This window comes from Lepidothrix coronata, unplaced genomic scaffold (genome assembly GCF_001604755.1).
Source record: "Lepidothrix coronata isolate B3197 unplaced genomic scaffold, Lepidothrix_coronata-1.0 Scaffold457, whole genome shotgun sequence".
In the NCBI taxonomy this organism is placed as follows: Eukaryota; Metazoa; Chordata; class Aves; order Passeriformes; family Pipridae; genus Lepidothrix; species Lepidothrix coronata.
This window is the reverse complement of record NW_016690637.1, coordinates 38,468-39,618: the sequence shown is the minus strand read 5'-3', so window position 1 is coordinate 39,618 and position 1,151 is coordinate 38,468. Positions and strand designations below refer to the sequence as shown.

General features: G+C 55.4%; 1 protein-coding gene across 1 annotated transcript in view; it reads left to right on the top strand.

Moving 5' to 3' along the window:
* Positions 1–950, top strand: part of PHC2 (polyhomeotic homolog 2) — a 9,052-nt gene extending 8,102 nt beyond the window's left edge. Inside the window, exon 4 of the mRNA XM_017839687.1 lies at positions 718–950. Within this exon, the coding sequence (XP_017695176.1) occupies positions 718–899 (182 nt within the window). The 3' untranslated portion in view covers positions 900–950. The remainder of the gene's footprint in view (positions 1–717) is intronic.
* The last annotated feature ends 201 nt before the right edge of the window (positions 951–1,151 follow it).

The following is a 1,151-nucleotide window of genomic DNA, read 5'->3' as shown; positions in this document are numbered from 1 at the left end:
TTTGGGGGGGATTTACACATGGATAACCCCCTAAATATGTTTGGGGGGGGATTTACACACAGATAACCCCATCCATATTTTTGGGGGGATTTACTCCTTGATAACCCCATACCTGTATTTTTGGGGGGATTTACTGCCTGATAACCCCATACCTGTATTTTTGGGGGGATTTACTGCCTGGTAAACCCATAAATATATTTTTTGGGGGGATTTACACACTGCTAGCCCCATACAAACATTTGGGGGGGGATTTACTCAAGAGATAACCTTCTAAACATGTTCCTGAGGGGGAATCACTCCCTGATAACCCCATACCTGTATTTTGGGGGGAATTACTGCCTAGTAACCCCATAAATATATTTTTGGGGGGGATTTACTGCCTGGTAACCCCATAAATATATTTTGGGGGGCATTTACACACTGCTAGCCCCATACAAACATTTTGGGGGGGATTTACTCCCTGATAACCCCATACCTGTATCTCTGGGGGGATTTACTGCCTGGTAACCCCATAAATATATTTTTTGGGGGGATTTACACACTGCTAGCCCCATACATACATTTTGAGGGGGGGATTCACTCAGAGATAACCCCATAAAGAAATTCCTGAGGGGGGAATCACACCCTGCCAGCCCCACCCATCCATTTTTTTGGGAGAACCCCTGCCTGCTCCCCCCTCCATCCCTGCCGGGGGGTGATCAGCTCCCAGCTGACATTCCCTGCCGGCATTCCCGGGCTCTGCAGGCTGCCAGGAGATCGCCGAGGAGTTCCGGGCGCAGGAGATCGACGGGCAGGCGCTGCTGCTGCTCAAGGAGGACCATCTGATGAGCACCATGAACATCAAGCTGGGCCCTGCCCTCAAGATCTACGCCCGCATCAACATGCTCAAGGACTCCTGAGCCGGGGGGGGAACCCCCAAAACACCCCCCCACCCCCCCCCGGGGCTTCCCCACCCCCCCCCAGTCCCGGGGAGGGGGTGGGCGAGGGGGAGACCCTTGTGAGCACAACCCGAGCCCGGGGAGCCCCCGGGTGTGTAAATAGCCCGTAGGTCTTAGAGCCCCCCCCTCACGGTCTGGGGGTCACCCCCTCTTCTCCGGCAGGGAGTGGGGGGGTCCCCATGTCCCCCCTGTGCCCCCCACATACCCCCCCCC